The sequence below is a fragment of the Coffea arabica genome, chromosome 3e, assembly GCF_036785885.1.
Source record: "Coffea arabica cultivar ET-39 chromosome 3e, Coffea Arabica ET-39 HiFi, whole genome shotgun sequence".
NCBI classification, from domain to species: domain Eukaryota; kingdom Viridiplantae; phylum Streptophyta; class Magnoliopsida; order Gentianales; family Rubiaceae; genus Coffea; species Coffea arabica.
In genome coordinates this window covers 1,613,466-1,634,808 of record NC_092315.1, presented here as the reverse complement: position 1 = coordinate 1,634,808, position 21,343 = coordinate 1,613,466, and the positions used below count along the sequence as shown (strand labels likewise).

General features: G+C 36.4%; 3 protein-coding genes and 1 non-coding gene across 4 annotated transcripts; 2 read left to right on the top strand and 2 right to left on the bottom strand.

The window, feature by feature from the left end:
* Positions 1–803: 803 nt before the first annotated feature.
* Positions 804–874, bottom strand: TRNAG-CCC (transfer RNA glycine (anticodon CCC)). The gene has a single exon. It is a non-coding gene; the product is annotated as a tRNA-Gly (tRNA).
* A 5,920-nt stretch (positions 875–6,794) lies between these two features.
* Positions 6,795–7,505, top strand: LOC113736613 (flowering-promoting factor 1-like protein 3). Its single transcript, XM_027263673.2, has one exon. The coding sequence runs from the start codon at positions 6,940–6,942 to the stop codon at positions 7,240–7,242; it is 303 nt and encodes a 100-aa protein (XP_027119474.1). The 5' UTR covers positions 6,795–6,939; the 3' UTR covers positions 7,243–7,505.
* A 3,512-nt stretch (positions 7,506–11,017) lies between these two features.
* LOC113737064 (flowering-promoting factor 1-like) lies at positions 11,018–11,823 on the top strand. The gene has a single exon (XM_027264313.2). The coding sequence runs from the start codon at positions 11,182–11,184 to the stop codon at positions 11,503–11,505; it is 324 nt and encodes a 107-aa protein (XP_027120114.1). The 5' UTR covers positions 11,018–11,181; the 3' UTR covers positions 11,506–11,823.
* Positions 11,824–14,840: 3,017 nt separating this feature from the next.
* Positions 14,841–18,956, bottom strand: LOC113736705 (vesicle-associated membrane protein 724-like). Its single transcript, XM_027263780.2, has 5 exons — positions 18,416–18,956; positions 16,581–16,722; positions 16,370–16,490; positions 15,533–15,595; positions 14,841–15,402 (listed from the first exon to the last, which is right to left on the bottom strand). The coding sequence occupies exons 1-5, from the start codon at positions 18,606–18,608 to the stop codon at positions 15,253–15,255; spliced, it is 669 nt and encodes a 222-aa protein (XP_027119581.1). The 5' UTR covers positions 18,609–18,956; the 3' UTR covers positions 14,841–15,252.
* Between the last annotated feature and the right edge of the window lie 2,387 nt (positions 18,957–21,343).

Here is a 21,343-nt window from a genome sequence, read left to right as displayed (position 1 = left end):
CTCGAACCATGTTTAATTATTTAACCGATTAATCGGGGTGAGAAACTTAATCACACAAAACCAAAATCCATTAAACTAAAAACCCAAAAAACAAAATTAAAGATTAAACAAGGCACAAAAAAAAACCCCACAAGGCCACGATTCTGGTTTCCCATCAGATTTCACTCCTCCTCAAAAGCTTCCGTCACAAAATTCGGGCAGGACAACAAAGTGCAATTCAACGCAGCAGGCCACGATTCTGGTTTCCCATCAGATTGGTATCCTTCTCAAAACCTTCATCGCAACGCAGCAGGGCTGTCCGAGTTCATCATCTTCACCATTCAGCTTTGACGAAATATTCACGGAGCAAGGGACGTAGGTGAATTTTCCTAAACTGAAGCCTTTTCTCCTAAACTAAAGCTAGTCTTCAACGGAGCAAGGTACGTAGGTGAATTTTCCTTCAAATAAGTACTCTTCATATTGTGCTTTTGAGGAGGAGTGAAATCTGATGGGAAACCAGAATCGTGGCCTTGTGGGGTTTTTTTTTGTGCCTTGTTTAATCTTTAATTTTGTTTTTTGGGTTTTTAGTTTAATGGATTTTGGTTTTGTGTGATTAAGTTTCTCACCCCGATTAATCGGTTAAATAATTAAACATGGTTCGAGTTGGGTTGTTTCAGGATTGGGTTAATAAAAGGACACTTGGCAAGTTTATGAGGGGTGGGATAGGGTGTGAGACAGGGTTGTGGTACAGAGGATCCGTTGCGATACAACCACAGAACCAAGGTGAAAATTTTCTTCAAGGCACAAAAAGAGAGGTAACCAATTGCGCATCCGGGGAATCGAACCCCGGTCAGTACCGTGGGAGGGTACTATGATACCACTACACCAGATGCGCTTCTTGGTGTTATTGTTAGACCAAAGACTCTTCATAAGGGTTGATTTTTAACAACTTTTTTTATTTTCCTTTCTAGGGGAAAAAAGACCCATATTTGTATTCACTAATTTGTAAGTAAAAAACTAATGTCGAGTTAGGAGGATATCAAATTTTAAGGTTCAAGTCCCTTTATTAGCACATAGATTTTAATCCAATATCATTAACACGTCTTGAGTTAAGTCAACATATAAGAGATTTGGTAGAATACCGATTTTTTTTTCTTTACCTTACAAAATCGAGATTGAAACAAATTGAAAAGGCAATCTTACAGGGTAAGTTAGTAAGTTTGATTAGGTTATTATAAACACATATTTCAAAGAAAACCAAAGAGATGAATGAGAATTTAGTTAGATTAAATTCCAACCCCACTAATTCTTTAGCACTCCAAGTGTAAAACAATGAGCACACAATAACTTCAATACGTAACTTCTGCACATCCCACTTTTATCTTGATGTTGAGTTACGTTGATGCATTCATGCAGTCATTATCCATGGAGATCATTATATGGAATAATATCAACCTATATTCTCCTTATTTGTTTTTTCTAAATGGAATTGATACTTCATTCCGAATGTTTTGTTGCACGCCCTTTGGCCTTTATTCTCTCAATATCTTCCGTAATTGCGTTTAATCCCATTATGTTATAGCAAAAGTTGGGAATGGACCTAATTAATGATCGAGGTGTCATTCTTTTTTGGTTGTGATCTGGCTTAAAATTCCCTTCATAGCCAAACAGACGACCTCTACTTTCACTAATCAGGGGCAAAAAAACAAATATTATTCCAATCAAGAATAGCTTTATAAAGTACTCACTTTTTGCATATCCAATGAAATTTATCGAACATTTCATCCTCGTATATAGTAGTAGTATAGTAGAGAATAGTTCGCACCTAGAGGACGTTGCTTGATGATATCATTGCGCAAATAGATGATACCATTCTTCGATTTAAATATCAAGATATGTGATGTTTGATACTTGACAGCACGCAATGGTGACATTTCTGCAACAGTTACTACAAATCAACAATCACTATAATTATTATGATCTAGATTAAACTTTTCCATAGACTTGTTGTATCGCATCAATCTGAAGATTGTGCAATGATTGAGGTTAACATTTTTAGGAGTGTGCATCGATAGATCAATGTTCTGGCTGTTCTGATAGTGTCACTGGTCATGAGCTGCAACAAAAGCTTCAATAAAATTGCATCAGCTAGGAGCGACATGGTTTTTTTTCTTTTCCCAATTACCATTAGTTCAATTTTTGGCACTCAACAAGAGATGAAGATGGGGATGATGCTTCGCGAATATGGATTTTTCCAAAAAGGAAAAAGAAAGTTTTAGGGCAGGGAGGATTGTCATCGTGACAATGATTACAAGTTCATAATTAACCCACTCTTTTGCTAATACTACAAGATTATGGTTTCTTTTCTCCTAATTGCCATTTTTGCAGACGTCTACATAACAATTGGAAAATTCATGCACAGAGCATACGTTAAGCATAAACACAAAAGGAATCGTAAGAATCTAGCATGCCTATTTAACCATATCGATCCGGCTCAAGAAAATATCCTCGTACAAATTTTCATCTCGTCCATGGTGAATTACAGCTTGCATAAATGCATCTTTTCCTTAGGGGGAACGAAATGATTTTTCTTAGTGATTGAGATGGATCGCTGCTTTTCTTACAAAAGTTGAGGTTTACAAGGAATGAATAGGAATTAAGAACAAGCACAAAAAAGAAGCGCCAGCCGTGCAAAACTTTTTGTTCTTTTTTCCCATTTATTCCTTCTCTTTCATGGTGGGAACAAAATGTGTGAATCACTGCTTTTCCTCTAGTATAATTTATACGTTTGTAGGACTTGCATTTTTGGCTTTTGTAAGGGGCAATCACATGGCCTTGTAGACTATTGTATGGATCATTCTTGCCACGATCTTGGACTAAAGTTGAGCATGTTGGAAAAGGTGGTTGGATAGGGAGCAACAATGTCTCAAAACAAAAAAAAGTGCTTGAAGAGTATTATCTTTCCTTTTCTTTTTTTTTTTCATAAATTCCGACTTGAGAAACAAGCGTTCTCTTTTGGTATAACAAGCCCCATCAAACAGGAGAATATTATGTTGTGAGAACAAGAAAAATCAAGGATTTTCGCTCTCAGCTTACATGGCTGTGAATATGAGGCGAGGGACATTTTTTGGTGCCACCAAAATGTCCTCGTCACTTTCTCCTAATATAGTGCAACGTTGTTATAAACTACTATTTGTCACTAATTTTCACTATATGTAACGAGTCTATTACGTACAATAATGTTTGTGAATCTATATTTAGAAACTATCTTTTAGCAAGCAAGTGCTAGTGATAGGTTAGAAAACGTGTTTCCATTATCAATACGAACCACAGAAATTAAAACAAACTCAACACGTGATTCCATCATCAAGAACTGATAGTGTTTTAATTGAATAGTCGTTCTTGTAAGAAGCTTATTCCCGGCATTGATTAGATCTGAGGTTGAAAACCCTAATAGCACACAAATTTTTCGTACGTATGATAAAAGGTGGTCCATTATATTTTTAAGATTCGGATAAGCTATATGGTATGCAGATGAATTGGGGGTCCAAAAACCAAATATTTGTCATGAAAAATGCAGCGATGGCCTTTGTCGGCTCCCCGCCGGTCAGAGGACCATTGTTCACGAGGGGGAAGGAGTGACAGTTCCTGATTGGGAAGAGACCATGATGCTCACCAAAGTGAAATTGTAGGTCACTAAGCCATGCAACCAACGCAAAAAACTTTTCAATGGTTGCGATAAAATAGAGCCAAGAATCAAAAAGGGGATCAGACTTTTCAATTTGCTGCTTGTTTACGATTATACATTGCCCATTCACCTTTTTGTAGGCAGACAGAAATTCCACACTTATGATAAGTTTTGCTTGCTACTCATCTAGCTAGGATAGATATTCAAGCACAGGGTTTTTTGTCCCTTTTTTTTTTAAGCACAGGGTTACTACTATTATTACTCTCACATTTCATTGTCTTGGAGTTCTTTGATGGATTGGGACATTTAAAACTTAAGTAGAAAACCTATTATTTTGGAAGAGAACGATAGAAACGCTGCAAAAACTTTTATTTCAGTTTGATCGAGGATCTTCAGTTCAGTTTGACCTGTATCATCGATCTTCAGAAGGGTGTATTACCCCTTTTAGAATGTTAATCAAAATACGCTGGACTTGAACGTATAACTACTCATTTTGTGTACTTCTATTCATATGTTCCGGTTCTTTGTGCAGCCAAAGAAAAAAGAATGTTGGAGTACGGATATTATGCAAGCTACTAAATTCAAACATTTTCATCCAAATTTCACAACTTATACAAATTTCAATACTAATGATACAAGTCATCCATGCATCAAAAGCGCAAGTTTTGGGTACATCAATGTAGAGTGTAATCTCCTCCTATGCATTTGCGTTAGCAAAGCTCATGTACTACATAATGTTACTTTACTAGCTTGTTGGTGAGCCCAAAGACAAATAAGTATCAATACATTCTTCTTTTAGGGTTTATATATATCGCTAACTAATGATGTAATGGCTTCTGTAGAATCATGACACAATAGTTTTATCTATTCAAAATGATCGAGAACAATCATCTGATTTATCTATATATTAGATCTCGTCGTAGTTTCATTACTTGAAAAAAATTTTAGTTTAGTTGTCTGTGGTATAATATAGATAAAGAATCAATGATGGATATATATGTTTTTCCTCAAGACGGTCGATACTCCGGCCATGCTAATCCTCCCGGGATACTCTGGCAAATCTCGTGGCCTTCTTAATTTTAGAGGACATATTTATTTTACTTAATCATTAGGGTCGATTCAGTTGTTAGAAGAGAATTATTAGAGTCTTCTCTCAGTTGAGCGTTAAAAGGTTGGGAGGGTTTTTTCTTTACTTAAAGTAAGTTGATAATTGGTGTTGGATGATTTTCCAGAAGAAAAAGAATAGAAAATGAAGAGAAGACCTGAAAAGTCAATGGAGTTAGGCAACAGGTCTGCAGGCCACAAAATCCGGTCATCTTTTGATGCTAAAGTCATTACCGTCTCTCAATCAGAAACGCCGGGAATCTCTTCTCATTTGGTCCTACAAGCCACAAAGTTCTTGAATTTTCAGCACTCCGAGCACAGCTCTACTAAACTCTAGGCATTGTAGCCATCCATGCTCCACCGATGTTATCCACTTCTTGATATACTTTATATACGTAATTATATATATATATATATATATATAATTAATCTTTTGTACACAAACAGTATGCATATAATCACCATTAAATGTATGATAATTAATCTAAATTATGTGATAATGTATACGTTGTTAATGCATATAATTAAGATTAACTCATTATTATACTTCGATAGCATTTTATCTGAGTTATTTCACTACCGGCTATGCAATTGGAAAACATAGCCCTAGCTTTCTGGATCTGTTGAGTTGTTTCATGATTGTTTGTTAATTAGCAAATTGTACAGATCGATCGACAAGAAGTGTACGGGGGTAGTGAAGTTTAATCGATCAGTGGGTTCATTAGCACAAATTAGATTATTAATTAAGCAACTACTAATAGAGAGCTTCACAAATCATTCATAGAGTACTGCAGGTGCAGGGTCCATTCAAACTTTTTGGGTCTCTCAACGTCGGCATCCAATCATCTTTGGACAATGGCTTTGATACGAATATGAGCAGTTGTGACCCGTAATGCACCACTATGGTATCAACTCAGTTGATGCGATGCAATGCATTAGTCATTTTCTGTTAGCCCTTTTCTAGAAAAAGTGTTGCTATTATAGTTTCCAAAATTTCTCTCCAAATCAAGATTCCCAGGCAAGGTGTGGGGTTTAAGGAATTGGACAGAGGGAAATGGATTCTTCTCAATCCAATATCTTCTTCCACCCCCTAACAATCAAAAACAAGGTTCAGCTTGTTCCAAACACCTTGACAACCAATGTTTCCTTATACTTGCCTTCACAGGGACCACTCCCAAATTTGAGCCAGAAAAACTTTGACTGGTCTCTAAACCCTCCCAGCACTGATGCCCACGCAACGATTCAGAAGTGGATTAACATATTCCAATTGATGGGTGAATGATTTCTTTACATTAAGGATCGCAGGTTCACGGCACATCATCTCTATTTGTGTTTGAAATCTCTCTTTTGCACAAGTGGAACAAAATCCAAATTCTATCGTAAAAAGGAAAAAAAGTATATTTTTCACTGTTAGTTTAGAAGATATTAAATCAATTACTTAAATAAATTAAGTGTAAAAAGAACGTTAAAAAAAATTCCCATGAGGATTCATATTTAAGACAATGAGGTGTAACCCTTTAAGTTTTTTTTTTAAAGAAACGATAACAGTTGTATAACCTATTCTATTCTAAACTAGAGGGGAGAGGGAGACTAAAGAAGCTTGTATTTGGGACTAATAGATATACAGATTTTACTGGACCAAAAGAATGCATTGACACCACCCTTGGATTGTTTTCAGTGCAGATGAAATTTGAACCTCTACCTACAGCTTAAGTCCTCCTTGATGCCCACTAAACCAAGCTCTTAAATTGATGTGCAACCCTTTTAAGTGCATGTGTCATAATTCGATTGGACTCCTTGAAACACAATTATAATTATAGGATGCAATTTTGATGAGATAAATTCATTATGATATACGATTTTCAAACGTATCAAAATTTGTCGTACTGTTATGTTAGCTTCTATATTTGTTGTATAGGTATTTAGACTGCATCATACAATTGAAAAAACCCTGATCCGTTAAAATCGTTCTCTTAAGCGCTGCAGGATGCGCTAGCTAGTGCTCGTATCGGTACAGTACCAAGTCTTGGGCCACCCCTATATAAACCCCACTTGGGCGTTCCCTTGATCAAGTTCAGGTTCAAGCTTGAAATCCCACTGCTTTCAATTAAGTCCTTTTTCTGAGATACTTTTCTCCGCACATACGCACAAAGCAACTAGTACAAAAGATGTCAGGTGTGTGGGTTTTCAGGAATGGTGTCCTTCGACTTGTCGAGAACCCTGGTGACTCTCGTAAGGCGTTAGTCCACGTCCCAAGCAATGAAGTCATCACATCCTATGCTGTCCTCGAAAGAAAGCTATCAGCCTTAGGTTGGGAGAGGTACCATGATGATCCTGAACTCCTTCAGTTCCATAAAAGATCCACGATTCACCTCATCTCCCTTCCCAAAGACTTCAGCAAGTTCAAGTCCATGCACATGTATGATATTGTCGTCAAGAATCGCAACGAATTCGAAGTTAGAGATATGTGATTTTTAGTCTTTAAGTTATTAGTCACTTGAGTCTATCTATATTCACTTGGTTTTGGGTGTGGTAATCTTAGTTTGCTTTCGTTTTCTCTTGGGTGTGGTAATCTTTAGTTCCTCCACAGTGCCTCCAACTGGACATGTTCCATTAACTGAGGATGCTAATGTAGGATAGAGGTGTTGTTTCTATTTGTGTTCATGTGCTTGTAAAGTTACTCCACATGTGTGGTAGTAATGATTCTGTAATATAAGTTGAGAATATTGCTGTACTTCAATCGAGTTTTTACTTAGTATGGCAATGTGCAGTAAGGTGGCTGATCAACTAATTAACTACATTATCTTCTTGATCATACATAAAGCACGATAATTCACCTGCACATAACTTTACTCGATACACTTACAAAACGACTTTCGCCATATTCCATATTGGCACTAATACACTACCTGCACTTAACTTTGTGTAAACATTGAGCGGACGAATTGCAATTTTTCTGGATGGGATGACTGAGACGTAAAGCAAGGTCTTGGAAATTATCTTGCAAATTCAATAGGTACTTAGTTACCACGCAATTTCGTCTAATCATTTCGCTTATTACTTGCAATCTGTTTGAAGAGCAGAATTATAGATGACAGGGCACCGAGGCACGGGCGAAAGCTAGGACTTGGCTATTTGAGGAGCCGATGGCCGAGAGTTACAGTTGTTCAATCAGGAGGTGGAAAATGGCATTAAATCTTTAAAAGTTCCATATGTCTGCCATTTCCCACATTCAAGAAATGGAATTGATGTGGTTCAGAATGATGCGCATGCACATGCTTATTAATCACACGGACTTGGGGTTTCCAAAATAAGTGCGATCTCAACTATTCAGAGATCGAACTTCCTCTTCGCGACTGTAGTCATGACCTACAAACTACAATGTAACATAAAAACAAGAAATTAAGCCAATTTAAACATGTCAAAGTCTAATCATTGAACAGAATAACACTAATAAAATTAAAGCACTAGCTAAAATAACTCCATGATTAGAGTGGAAATGACTCGTAAACGGGAACTTTCTGCATGAAACAGTGTTTTGCTATGTATAGTAACAACATGAGAATCTAGTTGTCTTTGGTCCGGGGGATTGAGGCAACTAGCTAGAGATGACTTGAGAGATGGATGCAAAACGACCATCAATTTTAATGCACCAAAATGGAAACTTTTGGCTGAGCTAGGAATATGACAAGTTTCCATTTTGAGTACTATCGGCGCCCCTACTCCAAGAATGGTTCCGAATTCTATTGGGCGCTAGTCTATCGCATCTGTCCCACATACCCTTAAGGTGTGTGGGTAAAAAGGATTGTGTATTTTTTTTTTTTCTTTGGGGGTTGTGTGGAGGGGGTAGGGTTGTACGGTTTTAGGTTTTCATTGGAAACCGCATGTTTTTACGGGAGGGACTGAGGCAAAGAAGTTGATCAGAGTCCCAGCAAACTGTAGAGACCGAATTTCCAAGGCACGGACATGTCTGCACATGAATATATACCGCGACAAGTTTCAATTATATGATACCAGCCAGCGGAGCTGGCAATTTTTCTGCTACCTGATATCATGGTAAGATAAGTACAACTATATAATCTATATATATATCATTTACCTTCAACGTCCATGTAAAACCAATCTTTACTCTTTATCTGTAAATTTTTTTTTCCCCTTTAAACTGGAAAAAGTTTGTTAGAAGAGCTAGTTAGATTAAGTGGAGATTTATTGAAAAAGACATTAATCAGCTAATAATTAGAACTTAGACAGATTTCTTCAGTATCCCAGAAAGGAGCAAATGGTCATATGATCATGGAGATAATCTGTCTTTCTTATTTAATGTCATGACTCATATGAATGCTAAAACTAAAGAAACAGATAGGCTTTCTTTGTGTCCTGTAATAGTATTAGTTATGTAGCTATATACTTTTTATTTGTTTTCGTGAGGATGGTCCAAAACTTTATTTTTAAGTTCAATGGATCGTATTAATATCTCCTGTTATAATGATCAGAAAAATTAATACTTAAACACTTTTGTTCTCACCGCTTTCCTCATTTTTAAAGAAAAAACAGTCTAGTGCTTTAGGATAGCCAATGCTTACTTTGACAGCACATAGTTGCTGATAAACCAATGAAAGCTAAAGTAATATGTGGTGAAACTCTACCAAAAAGCCAAATGCTTTCAGATTCCATAGATTGTAGGATCATTTAGCAGTTTCCGCAAAAGGAGATGAGGGTCCAAAATAACAAGAGGAGTTGCCCATCTCCTATAGGAATAATTTCAACAAGAAGTATGGAAGGAGCAGCCATACTGGAAGAATCCAAGCAACATGTGCTTCAAAAGTTATAGGAGATCATAATCTGGAGGTCCCTAGCTATCTGCTCCGATCAAACAATGGAACTGATAAAATGCATTCATACTAAGCCAATTTGACTTGTATTGGAGGGAGTAGATAAGAGGCTTATCACCACGTGTCTAATGCTAGCAAAAAGAAAAGATGAGTACTGCTCCTATGAGATCAAGAAAGTGTTGGAAGATCTTTCCTATTCTTGTCAGACTTAAAGGCTACAATCCCATTCCTCATTTGAATGGGCTACTATGACATGTTCTTCTCCTTTCCCTATCTCTCTCAGACTCTTTACGTAGCTATCTTTTGGGCATAAAGATGACTTGAACTCATGCAATGCTGAAATGGCGGGATCGAGCAGAGCAAGAAGTTTTTTATTCCCATGCACCCTATCCACAAAGAATGGGGCATGAGAGATCTTCATTTGTCTTTAATGAGTTTGATTATGACAGCAAAGTTTTGTCATTTAAGGCCATGCATAGGTCAGTCATTGCGTGAATGTTTTCTCATCCACATTTAATGTCAAGAATAATCTTCATGACACACACAGCACCATTTCTACATTATCCGATTTTCATTTATAGTGCACCATCATCATTAAGAGGATAATTATTGTTAATTTCTGTCTCATGTTTTTGCAAGAGTGGTTCGCAGTTGCGTATAAGCTCTAATAGACAAATCTTAGAACATTTTAAAATCAAATCCGCGTCTTTTAAGTTCAAAGAAGAACATAAACTTGCTCAATAATTTCAGAGACTTTCAGCGTCTTTTAAGTCCCATTGCAAGTTTAAACTTGTGTAGTTTGACATTTGAAGGCCGAGTGTCTGTTAGAAATTTTTGTTTAATCAATGAATTACCAACATCTAGCCTAAAAAGTCTTCTAAGAACTAACTATTGACTCATCTTCCACCATGCATGAATTGAATATTGAAGTTAGCCACCATTTTGCACTCGAAGGCTGCTAGCTCCATGTTTTGTTCACGGTGACAAAAACAGGGTATGAGCCTTTTCTAACCTAAAATTGGAAAAAGTGTGTCACATGTGCAGCACTATCTTTTCAATTTGAACTAACTAATTTATCAATAAAAAACAAACATTTCCCTAGGAAGAGCTAGCTAATTTATCAACTTCATGTCTGTTTTTCAATTTCCTCTCAAATTGTATCTAGTTTGTGCTCTTTCAAAGGCTAATTCTATCAAATATCCATCTTGAGATCGACAAGTTACTACTATAAAGGCATACAAAGAAAGCGTACCTGAGATGACACATATGAAAAAAGACAAATGATTCATTAGCAAAATTGGTTAAAGTCACTAAAAGATATTCTTAATTTACAGTGTTATGACTATATATGTATATTGAAGTGAACTTTCCAAGACACTTCAGTAATCAAGCGATGGAACCCTCAATCCATGTGATATCACCACCATAATACTATCAAGTTAGCGTAGCGTATCATGCCATCCAGCAACCTCTATATAAACCCCGCTAACCTCTTTCTTGAGTTCATATCCAAGCTAGCCACCTCTTTCTTGAGCATTTACGCATAACTCTCCCGAACAACATATATCTACTTTAAAAATGTCGGGGGTGTGGGTTTTCAGCAACGGTGTTGTCCGTCTGGTGGAGAATCCTGGTGAGTATCAAGGTTCTAGTTCTCGTCGCAAAGTGCTCGTCCATCTGGCAAGTAATGAAGTCATAACATCGTATTCTGTCCTCGAGAGCAAGCTGCTATCTCTGGGATGGGAGAGATACTATGATGATCCTGACCTCCTTCAGTTCCATAAGAGATCAACCATTGACCTCATCTCTCTTCCCAAGGACTTTAGAAAGTTCAAGTCCATGCATATGTATGATATTGTCGTCAAGAATCGTGATGAGTTTGAAGTTAGGGACATGCAATAAGGCGGTAATCACTAGGTTGAAGTTGAACTTTAGCCTTTAGGTCCACGTCATGTCCCTTGATTGCTTCTGTCTGATTTTTTTTTTTTTTTTTTTTGCAAAATTGTGGTTTTTTTTTGTGTGTTTGCAGTCACTTGGCTTTAGGTTGCTTTTAACCAGTCATGAGTCTATGTATCATACTAGTGTGTGCTGGGAAGTTGCCACTGTATGAGCTTGGTGCTAGCACATTAATGCTTATGTAATGCGTACAAGGTTGTTTGCCATTGATGTTCCTGTACATCATGTAATATAATGATTCTGCTATTTCATTAGTATCAAGAATTGGCTTCTCGTGCGTTTGAATTACTCTATCTCTCACAATTTTAGTGAACATTTCCAATTCAATTTGTTCTATCTTACTTTTACTCTATATGAAAAACCAACTAAATTGCTTCAGGTGAGTTGGCTACGAGTAATGCATGACTAACTACATCTCTAGAGTTTAAATTCCAGTAGGCAGCAGAGGTATGAGAGGAGTCGCTCCTTTTCTTAACGCTTTGTAACTTGAAGGAATAGCAGCATTAAGGCATTCCTCCTCTTTTGATGATTAGGCAAGTACGTAATGCATTGTTAGAGGAAAGTGTAACGAATTATTACGAGTGTAAAAGTATATATATTTTGGAGTACTTCTCAACGCGTTTTGGTTACATTCAACTTCCACACCATTAAAACATCATTAGTTCTTCCTCGCTGTGCATGATAATCACATCTCCATCCTTTCTCCTGTAATTACCAAACAATGCGTTTAAAAACTTTTAGTCAGAAAATAAAAAAAAACAAAAGAATTTGTTGTCATTTCCCAAGTTTTTCCCATTGGCATTGCAGAAACAGCTAGCATCCCTTGTAATTTCTACATTTCCATGCTGCGAAAAGATGTACTCCATCCGCTATCTGCTGCGTCCTGTTGGCTTGCAATGGCCGTTTTCTTTTCTTCTTCTTCTTCTTTTTTTTTTTGAATTTTCTTTGAGCAAGAATATCCACTTTTAGAGACATTTGTAATCCTCTCCTAAAAGACGCTTTCGGTTAAATCAGCCCAAAGAAATAGTAGTATTATAATGGAAGAATCGTACCGCCAGTGCTGGTGATTTTGAAGTATATACATAGAAGCAAGTGCACAAGATGATAGAACTCTGGAATTCGGTGCATGGACCTCAAATATATGTTTTGATAAGGCCGAAGCCAAGAATACAACTGTATGTATTATGGTATCCCCAAAGTGAAGAGAATTTATTTGGTTCCCTGTGTCCCATGCAGCAGATTCCTTCCTCTTTTTTTTTTTTTCACACACTAGATGGTGAATTGATGCTGTTCTTTAAGTGAAGCCCAGCTGCTCTTCCAGCGCCCACCATAATTTCTTGTGATTAGGGGCGTCATTCTTTACGCAAGTGTCGGCCCCTAGGTAGAAAAAGGTGTTTCACAAGTTCGATGAGTTTGGCAAACCACGACTTCTGCTGCCTCTAACCCATTAAATTAACTAATCGCTTTGGGACCATCCCTCCCAGCAAGCTGCTCGTGCAATAATCAATTCAACCTAGTACGTGAAAGCCAATTTGTCAGGAGGTAATTAGTCTTAAAAGTGTTTGGATTTCTTGATTTGAAGTTTTCTTTTGCTCTAAACTATCCAAGGAAGAAGCCAAGTTGTGGTAGTTTTCTTTCGTGCTTTCTTTCTTTCTTTCTTTTTTGGTCAATACCTAAATTCTACGCCACTTCTACTCCTATTCCAACTTATCTAAGAAAGGGTTCAACTCAGCCAGCCAAGGGTGCTAGAAGAAGGAGTGGTTTCCATATCTAAACCCAAGAAATTACACTTAGGCCTATAACTTCATATATACTTCACCTGTTGGTCAGTGCTAGTAATCAAGACATAGTAGGTAACACAAAGAGATCAGACTCTTAGTCCCGTTTAAGCTAGATTGGCGATTTTGGACGTCAATTTGATCAAATGCTTATTTTATGTTTGTAATCAGTTTTTAGAAGCAAAGTTAATATTACCAATTCCTGTTCTCTCATGCACGCTTTTCTTTTGTATTTGTCCCAAATTATAAGATTATTTACCTTTTAAAAAAGTATCTAGTTTATCACTTTATTACTGTGTTCATATTTAACGTGCATCTTTATCAGTAAATTTATTACTCCATTAATCAATTATTCTAGTAGAAGTAATTTTCTAAATATATTACGAACTAAAACTAGCATTAATTGAAGGGTGCATGAGGAGAGTACTAACTAAATATGATTACATGAACTATATTAACTTGCAATTCTTAATCTGCATAAAAATGAAGTAATTAACATGTCTTTTTGGGACGGAGGGAGTATACAAATAAATACGTGTTTAACTTACGTCGTCGTGATTACATCATAAAATTCAAGTGTAATAGTGTTCAAATAGCTCATAGTCCATGCATATGTGGTAAATTATCCAATTGATCTGAGATACAAACTTCAAATATTAAATGGGTTTCAAATTGATATATATATATAAATAACTAAAATGAAAAAAAAAATTTACTACAAGTTGAAAACTATACAGCACCCACTAAAGGCATATAGTATAGGATTTTTACTCCCCTTTTCAGCGCTCAAAACATATATATGCAAATTCACTGCTCAAGTCACTAACTATCATTGAAAAAATGGCTACTGTTTCCTGTTTTCCTTCCTATTGTTTCTTGAGAGAAAAGGGATGGTAAGAAAGAGGGAGAAAAAATTGTACGATATGCAATGGACTACCTTGGGATGGAATGAAAGTGTACCTCAATACTCGCAGAAAAACTTCATCTCATTTCTTTAAACAGAAATAATAACAGTCAGTAGACAATAGCCAGAATACGTAGGGGAATTTTGAGAGAATAAGTAGATGGTGTCTTGGAAAAGCCTTTGTAGCATTAATGAACCACTTTTTGAAAGTTTCTTTTCAATATCTTTTACTAATTTTCCTTAAAAATTTAGCATTAGCGAATGAATTTATACTCGTGGCATCTGTTCGCCAATGGTCCCATATTTACCACTATAAGCCCGGAACAAAAGCTGATTTCCAGGCTGAGAACGCATGCTTTCTGATAATTAACAATGTTCTTATCCTGGAATTTTTGATCATCAAATTGTAGTTTAGATTAATTGCTTGGAGCCATGGACCACCCAAATCAAGCATCAAGACCCAAATGGTAAAGTCATGTTTGGGCCCATTTTGAACAATGAAAAGAAAGACCATTCCAAGACATAAGCAATGGACAGACAGACTCTGGGCTGTGAAGAGATTGAGTTGACTGCAGTAGCGTACAAAATAAACAGAGATGTCGAAAACAGGTTTATGCCCTGAAATAGATACAATACTATGCATTGTTATGAACAGATAGAACTACTCTGCAGCTGAGCTGAGCGTGTTCGTATACAAAGCCACATATGGAGCATGACACAGACGCTAGAAAATACTTAGAAAGACATCATCAAAGTGTAACTTTTATCTCATTCTAGGCCGTAAAATTAAAGAATATCTAGAATCCCTCATACCTAGATTAAACAATCACATTAACACATGCAAACCACCAAATATAATACACATTCAAAAATTCCCCCCTCCCTTTCCTTGACCGTTTTCCCCGATTTCCAATCTGCTCCACTCGGCAATCATGTTATCGCTTGAAAGAGTCTGCGTGCGTCAGCAGAGTTCCTTTGCCAAGATTAAGCATTTGATTTGATAGTAGAGAGCTAGTTGGTGCAGTCAAACCCATGGCAGATGGATAGCCAGATTACAAGGACAAAAAAGACGATAATTCCAAGCACGATCAATTTAATCTTCATGTTCTGGTACCACATTTTTCGTCGGATTTGTGTACCTTTGCTCTTGAATTCTTGAGCCTGTAGATAAGAGAGAGAGAGAGAAGATTTTAAGAAAGTCGTTGCGGTTCTTCGCACCGTTGTCTTGTGTTAAGTTCACAAATCACATTAAGAGAATGTGTGCAGGAAAGCAGACAAAGATTGAACCTACTGAATCACGTAGATCTTCAGCCTTGTTAGAAAGAATGGTTAGGTTTTCCCCTCTTTGAATTGCCTGCATTGTAGTATACGAACATCAAATTCTCAACAAAGAAAGCAGCGATTGATTGCTAATCACCAACAATTGAGCGTGGATTAAAGATTCATCAGTTCTCGGTCATGAAACATCAGCATCAACAATGATGAAGTATTATTTGCTACAAATTTCACATTATGGCAAATATGGAAAACATACAGATGGATGGAGTCATCAAGTAAATTACTTCATTCAGCCCTGCAGGAAAGTCCCTCCAATAAGCTGAAGTACCAACGATATGCTCTCACCATGGAACAAAACATGCATCTACCTTATCTATACATTTCATGAGAGAAATAACCACTGCTCTGAACCTTTAAGCTGTCGCATGAAAGCCTTAATCAAATCGAACTTATCCTTTATACACAGAGAGATGCTTAACACAGAAAGGAAGACCACATAGGACACGGATATGTAATGGGAGGTAGAGCAACATTACTAAAGAAATATGGATGGATTAGATAGAAGCTCAACTGTTCAATTACCAAACTCTCTTGAAAATTTTAAACAGAGTATATCGCCCCAAAACATTAAAAAACGAATCTTAACTCTTAAATGAATTAGGTTGTGCTAAGTCAAATAACAGGCATGAAATGACTAAATTAAGGAATCATAAAACCCAACATTCTACTTCAAGTTCAAAGTTGCAAAGATAAAGAAGAAAGAGAAAAGGAGAATCCACAGGCGTAAAGAAACATTATAACAGAAGTTGCAGCTGAGCTTAAATCATTTTTTTGAAGCACGTTAACATACCGTGTCTATATTCTCCAACATAATACTTTTCACTTCTGAAACTTGGGCCTTAACTTTTAACAGTTTCTCAATCTCATCGGCATGGTCAATTATGTACTGCATGTGCTCCTTCATAATGGGTCTGTCAATAAAGTAATACAATTACTTAAGTAATTCTACCTCTTCAAAAGCACAATGATTTGATCAAATAAACTTCTATTTCTCCACATACCCAAACTCCTTATTTAGACTTTTGGCAGCTGCTGTATCTGCTTTACCGCCACCATATCTCTTCTTAAAATCAGCTCTCACACGTTCCAGATATGCAATAGAAATCTGCTTCCCAACAGACTCTTTGGCAACAACACAATAAGCTGCATGGTGTAATAACATCAAAATAAGAGAGTCGAAGCCAATGAAAAATACATTTAATTAGATCCATCACCTGACGAGGTCAAGACAATGAGAAACACCACCTATAGGATGCGAAATAAACCTCATAGATATTGAACTCTAAGAAAGCTAGCACATGCCTTAAAATGTCATATGACTTCAATTTTGTGTCGTAACATGAAATCAGCATTAAGTATGAATTACATTGTAGGAAAATCAGAGTGCAATTCTGCCAAAATTTTCCAGGAAAACATGTAGCAACTGCAGATTATAATGACAACTTACAGCCATAGTTCTTTTATACAGATTCAACCTAGGATAAGCACCAAAACAATGATATAAAAGACAAGGGTGGTATGTGTAACCAAAATAGCTATCTGTAAACTACATAATGGAGTTACCACAAACCTATTTAGTCAATTCAGAACGACATCATTACCTGCCTTTTATTTGATCCAAGAAACTCCTGATAAGTGCAGGAGATAGAATGAAAGATGACAGAGCAATCAGAAGTTTAATCTTTGGTATTCCCTGTGGTCTCTGCCGATTCCAAAAGCATCTTTTCTGAGTGCTTCATTTTCATGTTTAGTTTGCCCAATCATGTGGCAGTACAAAAATTTTGTACAGTTGAAAGGAAAAAACTGAATCTAACTCTTAAAACTATAATGCTACATAACATCTTAAATGCTTCAGTTAAGATAATCAGATGTCTTCCCAGGACCACATCTTTAAGTCCTCTCTATTTCCAAGACTCCCAAGCATTTAAGCTCCTAAAGTTCATGAAGATATGAACTCTCTTATGACTTTGCCACATGTTTCAGTATTCAGTTTAAGCGCTAATGAACCAATTACATTAATTCCATGTCAGGCAGCCAACCACCAAACATAAACATTACAAACCTGCTAATTGCCTGAACACAATCCATACTCAACGCTCAAGTAATATACTTTGCTTCCATGTATTGCTAAGAAAAAAACTAAACCTTAATAGCAATGAAACGAATTCGAAAATTCCAAACCATGAAAGAAACCTAAATTGAGCTTTGCATATCTTCACAGCTTAATTAAGCAAACAATCTTTCTAAACAGCAATCCTCAATGTTTTCTTTATTAAACCAAGAAAGCTCAAACGACTAAAATTTACAAGCGAGAGCGTTTGTCCGGGTGGTACATCTACCCTTCCCCAGTGTTTTGCTGGGCTTTGGCTCTCGATTACCATTTGCAGCACCTATTCCCCCCAATCCCCGCTCATATCATCATAATTCCAATAACTTCATCCATGTAAGTCCAATACAGGTAAAAATATAAAAAGACAAAAGAAGCCAACTAATTTGTTTGCTAAAGATGGAAACTTTAGATTCCGAAACGATAAAAACTCCACCTTTATACTCCAAACACTAGATCCAACAAAACCCACAAAATATTTAACTTGAATTCAGCTTCTTTTTTTCTTCCCAACTACTATAACTCATTTCATTTCTCAGGAAAAAATAAAAGAAAAATGCATAAAATTGAATTAGGCAAAAAATGTTCAAAGCACCAAACGAAGAGCAAACCACTTAAAATCTAAGTTCAGCTTTTTGCAGTGTCACGAGCGAAATAAGATAACGGGGTCAAAGAAATTCATCCAAAAAAGCCGAAAGAAAAAGGGGAAAAAAAAAAAAAAGAACTTGCCGTAACCATCTTCAACGAGGAAGTTAAAGGTGTGGTGGTCACAGTTGTAAGTAAATTTGTTGTTGGTTGAAGGCAATCTCTGAAGACACTGAGCAGCAATGGCCGGGAAGTTGCCGGTGAATTCGGTGAACTCTGCTAAAACCATTGTACCTCGTGCAACAAAGCTGTATATAAACGATTCTTGACCACCCATCTTCACACTCGAACACGAGAATTGGACAAAACTCAATGAAGGATTCTGTTTGTTCTTTTTAACGTTAGAGAAGAGCAGTCCTGGGATGGGAAATTAGAAAATCTTTGTCTGATTGATTTATTCATTTGTAGTACTAGCAAAAGTTAGAACAATTATAATACTAGTATGGTAAAAGGAAACTATTTTTTATTATTTTCAATTGCTTTGTTGCGAAGGTAGCTAGCTCATTTCGCGTTTGGGAAATTTTGTTTTGATATTTTCAAGCCATCCAAGGAGGCAAGGACTCTTCTAGAAATTCAAGACTGGAAAAATGGAGGATGAATTTTCATGGAACACGGTGTCGTTCCAGTTTGAATCATTCAATACAGGACTCAGCATCGTGGAGTTGCCTCTCGGGGTGAAAGAATAGTTGATTAGCCATTAAATCAAATTAAGCAGTGATTAGTTCCATCAAATATTCCCATTTGGCCTAACGAGTGTAAATTTTGAGTCACGCCACATACAGATAAGATTAAGATACTTAATGTTGATCTGATGGAAATTATTTGAGTTTAACCTAAACAATAATCAGACTGAATTAATAAATTAAATTAGTTATGTGCACTAAGTATTGTATTAGTCCCATTCGACTCCTATTTCATATTTCTAACCCTCGCATGCTTTTTACTATTGACAAGTTTTGCTTTAAAGGAGAACTCTTAAAAAACCTTTGCAAAAGTTTCAAAGTCGAACAGCAACTTCACCTTCACGTGAATAATAATCTGTAACATTAGTGATTAGCCTAGTATAATGGACTTGGATCCAAGTCAATAGAGGGCAGCCAAGAGCGGTGGGAAATGATTTGCACCGGGGGAAAAGACTGAAGAGTGGGCTGCCATAATGGACCAGCATTTGATTATGTTTTTTGGCTGCAGGTAGAAGAAAGGTACGCTTTTACGATAGTTATTGTGGGGTGGGGACAAGAAATATACTTTCAGCTTGTTTGTTTGGGAGGGGTTAGGGGGAAGAATGTGACATGGGATGATATGATACTTGGAAAGGTCAAGGAAGGGGAATTGTTGGGAAATGAAGACAGAGATGAAAGGAAGCAGCATGGCTTGGAAAGCAGGAAAGGTCTACATGCTTTGAAGCAGCATGGCATGGCTTATGAAAGAACTGCTATTTTTAGTCTACATGCTAGAAAGTTAAACACGTTTAACAACTAGAAAGTCCATAACCACAATTTGCCTTGAAGCATTTCCTCGAAACAATCCCCTAATATTCTAGCTCTGTTTGCTAGAATAACCTGCTATTTTCTTCCAAGTATAATTAACTGAATCTTGAAACTCCCCCTAAAGAACAAGGGACAGAAATTCCTGAACAAGAACAGAAATGGGAAGATGCTGAAAAGCTCAGCTGTGGTGCGTTATGAGAGACGTACTCTTCCAAGGGGAACTACGACCCCACTACAATTTAAGCATTAAGTCTTCTCCTTCTGGAGCTTCTCATCCCGCCACAATTTAAGCACAAGTCCAGATCAAGAATTCCGGACTTATGCTTAAATTGTAGCGGGACGAAACTCCAGAACAAAAATCCCTCTTCCGGATGGAGATTGCTGTTAGTTTATACTTTACATTTTTCCAATACTCAAGTTTTGATTCCCGAAAGGAAAGTACCTCCACATCCCAAAACCAAACATGAATAAGAAGAGTTTGATATGCTTAAGGTTGAAATATTTTGTAGTTTGGAATACGTATATATATATTGGAGTTTAGAAGGTAGTCCAATGGTAGTCTAATGGTGGAATGTTTGCCCTATTGGTCTCTGGTGTGGGACACCAACCTCAATGACTAGAAATAAAATGAAAAGAAAGAAAGAAAGGCTTGTTTGGATCACAGTCACTGGGCTCCAAAGGGCATTGTCAAAAAACTTGCACTTGGAAATGGGGTGGGCTGCTACAGTTCATAGATATGTCATGGTCTGGATTCCATAGCAGTCAAATCTCCACTTCTTGAAGGTAATGGGTCGAGTGAGTGGAGGAGCGGTCGTGTCCAAGGCACAGTCGATGATGTGTGTGCAGGCTGCAGCTACAAAAAATTTTTTTAAAATTTTTTAAAGATATTTATTGAAACCATTTTTTTTGTAAGAATTGGGCCTTGTTTGGAAGATAAGTTTTTTGTCAAGTTTGTTTGTTACAAGTTTTTTAAAAACTTTAGTTACAGTAACTTCAAAAAATTTCTCAAAGTTTTTAGACTATAAACTTCAAAATATTCAAAAAAAAAAAACACACTTCAAAATTTTTTTTTTTAAAATTTTACAGTAAACTACAGTAAAGTTTTAGACAAACACCCAAAAAATTCACATGCCAAACAGGTTATATATATATATATATATTTTTAATACATACATAGAAAATTCACATTCATATAATATATAATGTGCAAATATACTATTAGTGTTTGGTAGTGGATAGTTATGAGAATAGAGGTAGGAAGAGATACAACACTGCCAACTATATATGAAAGGTAATTATTAAAAAATCATAAAATGATAGCTTTTAATTTATATCAAGAGGCTCTCGACAGTATTATATTATATGGTATAGATGATTTGTGAGAGTGAACAAATAGATAGGATCACATATCATAACCACATCAAATTTATTATAGAATTGGAAATTTTACTACTAATCCTTTTTTAACGCCAAAAGAAAGAAAGAAAGAAAAAAAAGAAGATGTAATGTAAATTTACCTTAG

Bases quoted from the DNA above. Each gene is read 5' to 3' on its own strand.
- LOC113736613 (XM_027263673.2), top strand. From the start codon at position 6,940: ATGTCAGGTGTGTGGGTTTTCAGGAATGGTGTCCTTCGACTTGTCGAG.
- LOC113737064 (XM_027264313.2), top strand. From the start codon at position 11,182: ATGTCGGGGGTGTGGGTTTTCAGCAACGGTGTTGTCCGTCTGGTGGAG.
- LOC113736705 (XM_027263780.2), bottom strand. From the start codon at position 18,608: ATGGGTGGTCAAGAATCGTTTATATACAGCTTTGTTGCACGAGGTACA. The intron at 16,723-18,415 runs GCAAGTTCTTTT...TACACCATGCAG, and splicing joins CCTCGTTGAAGATGGTTACG to CTTATTGTGTTGTTGCCAAA. The intron at 15,403-15,532 runs GTAGGTTCAATC...TCTTATCTACAG, and splicing joins CTGAAGATCTACGTGATTCA to GCTCAAGAATTCAAGAGCAA.